This window comes from Buceros rhinoceros, unplaced genomic scaffold (genome assembly GCF_000710305.1).
Source record: "Buceros rhinoceros silvestris isolate BGI_N320 unplaced genomic scaffold, ASM71030v1 scaffold41007, whole genome shotgun sequence".
Classification (NCBI taxonomy): Eukaryota; Metazoa; Chordata; class Aves; order Bucerotiformes; family Bucerotidae; genus Buceros; species Buceros rhinoceros.
In genome coordinates this window covers 574-2,808 of record NW_010424677.1, presented here as the reverse complement: position 1 = coordinate 2,808, position 2,235 = coordinate 574, and the positions used below count along the sequence as shown (strand labels likewise).

The window sequence follows — 2,235 nt, the reverse complement described above, 5'->3', positions numbered from 1 at the left end:
CTGGGGAAGGAGCCTTTCAGCAGCGGTGTGTTACGGATTGTTTCCGACAGCAGAGTCAATACCCCGGTGTCAGCGCAGGTCACCGGTATGCGATGCTGTATTTCGTGCCTCTGTGCTCTGCCAGCGAGGAAGGTGATGTTTTCTTTTGTCTGATGACTGGTCTTCTTTAAAAACACCCCTTCAGCATCCACCAAACTCCCTGCCAGCCCTATAAAACCACTTTAAACGAACCAGATCTTATTCACTGCAGTGAATTTCCAGTTCCTTTAGCAGCGGACACCTCGATATAATGAAGACTTGCCGGGTTTCGCAAGGAGTTGTCGTGCTGACATTAACACTGCGTTTGCCTCCAGAATTCATGGAAACGGTTTTGTCTCATCTAATACCAGTCACTTCATGCTTCCTCTGCTTTTATTTTACCAAACTGAAAAGTTTACATTTACTGCTTCGATTAAGTTCCCTTTCAGGGTCCCTTTGAAAATCCTGTGCGCTTAGTGGGTGCAATGTAGCTCTGTCTTAAATTACGGCATTCTTTATTTCCCCTCAGCTTGAGAACAGGAGAAATGGCATCCTCTGACCTGGAAGATTTATCCTTTCACATCAACACGAAGATTTCGACGATTAAAAAGATCCTTCAGTTAAGAAGCATAGGTAAAAGCAATGAAGAAAAGGTTTTGGTAGGGACTAATGGAGGTTACACAGGAGGTGTTGGTTGGGAGGGTCATCTAGGTTGACCTCCTCTTGCAAGGAGGTCATGAAGGGTGCTGCAGCCAAGCAGCTGTGACATCCAGGCTGTGCTGTAAGAGCTGCGCCCTCCCACCGCAACCCATGGTGGTGCTGAGAACTTTACGGAGCAGGACGTTGACTGTTCGTCCAGGAAGACTCCCACTCCCCAGGGATTGGGGAGCGTAGAGTTAGTAGGTGATCACCGCTCGGGGAGGGAAATGGGGTTTGGGGATTGTTTGGGCTTTTTGGCTGAACGTTCTCTCTTTGGCAGGTCAAGAACCATCCCTCAAATCTATGCTCTGCAAAATAGGCCATGAGATGGTTCACTTGCACGATCTCCTGAATCAAATGGAAAGCGAAGTTCAACAGCAAGAAAAACTGAAGAACACGCTAAAAGTAATCGTTTTTTTCTGTTCATAAACTCCGGAAAGAGTCAAAGGAACCTGGACCCGTGTTTTCTCGCCCTTAGCTTCGTTTTTCTGAGCTTTACTTGTTGCTCTTGGGAAATGAGGAGTCGGGAGGTGAAATGATGGGGAGAGAGAGCAAAGAACGCCTCTTAATCAAGTTAAAAGTTACTTTAGCATCACCCTAATAGTAAACTAGTTTTACTTGCTTGACTTGAACAGTTTCACATGACAATAACGTTCATTTCAGGAGCTCCAGAAGTCCGCCGAGAGAGATCAGCTCGAAGCGCAGCACCTCCGCGACCACATTCCTCTCCATCTGCCAAAACCAGCTCCCAGCTGGTGTGCGGTACGTGAGCATGGAGACAGCAAACCCCTCAGGTAACGCCTCAAAACCACCACGTTGTTCAGACAGAGGTGTGACCTTAGAGTAGAAGTTCTTCCATAAATTTTTGAGCAGGTTGCTCAAAGCCCCGAGGTCCAACCAGGCCATGGACACTTCCAGGGATGGGGCATCTGCAGCTTCTTCGTTGAGCTTCGTCCAGTTTAGATGTTGGGATTTTCTGAGGGATAATAATGTCATATTTCAGCACCCTTCGTCCCCATGTTGTCACTTCTTGGTGTTCACTGTGGTGACAAGTGGAGAGTCAATCGAGTGGTCGAGCAGAGCTTCCGCAGTCCCCGTGTCGCTGTCCCAGGCGGTTTGGGAGCCCAGCAGGTGGCACTGCATGTCCTCTGCGCTGCATCCCTGGTAAAATGGCATGCTGGGTTTGGGGGTGGCACATGAAGTGACACATCAAATCCCGGCCCTCAGAACGACAGCTGGGGCACGGCTGTGGTGTTCGCTGGCCCCGTGTCAAACCAATATCCCTTCTTGTGGGAGGGTTGGATCGAAGTAGAGGATCGGCCCTTTCTGACAGGTACTGCTTAAGTTCTTTCTGCTGTGCATCTCAGCCCAGTAATGTCACAGAATCATCGGATTGTTTGGGTTGGGAAAGAGCTTGAAGCTCCTCAAGTCATCCCCGTTCCCCCAGCACTGCCAGGTCCCCCCTGCCCCCTGTCCCTCAGCAGCACCTCCACACGGCTGGGAAACCCCTCCAGGGAT

At 49.7% G+C, this 2,235-nt stretch overlaps 1 protein-coding gene across 1 annotated transcript; it reads left to right on the top strand.

The window, feature by feature from the left end:
• Positions 1-563: 563 nt before the first annotated feature.
• LOC104497602 (spindle and kinetochore-associated protein 1-like) lies at positions 564-1,479 on the top strand (the record flags this gene model as incomplete). Its single annotated transcript, XM_010140869.1, has 3 exons — positions 564-651; positions 998-1,122; positions 1,381-1,479. Coding segments are annotated over exons 1-3 (312 nt in total), but the record flags the coding sequence as incomplete, so codon positions are not given.
• Between the last annotated feature and the right edge of the window lie 756 nt (positions 1,480-2,235).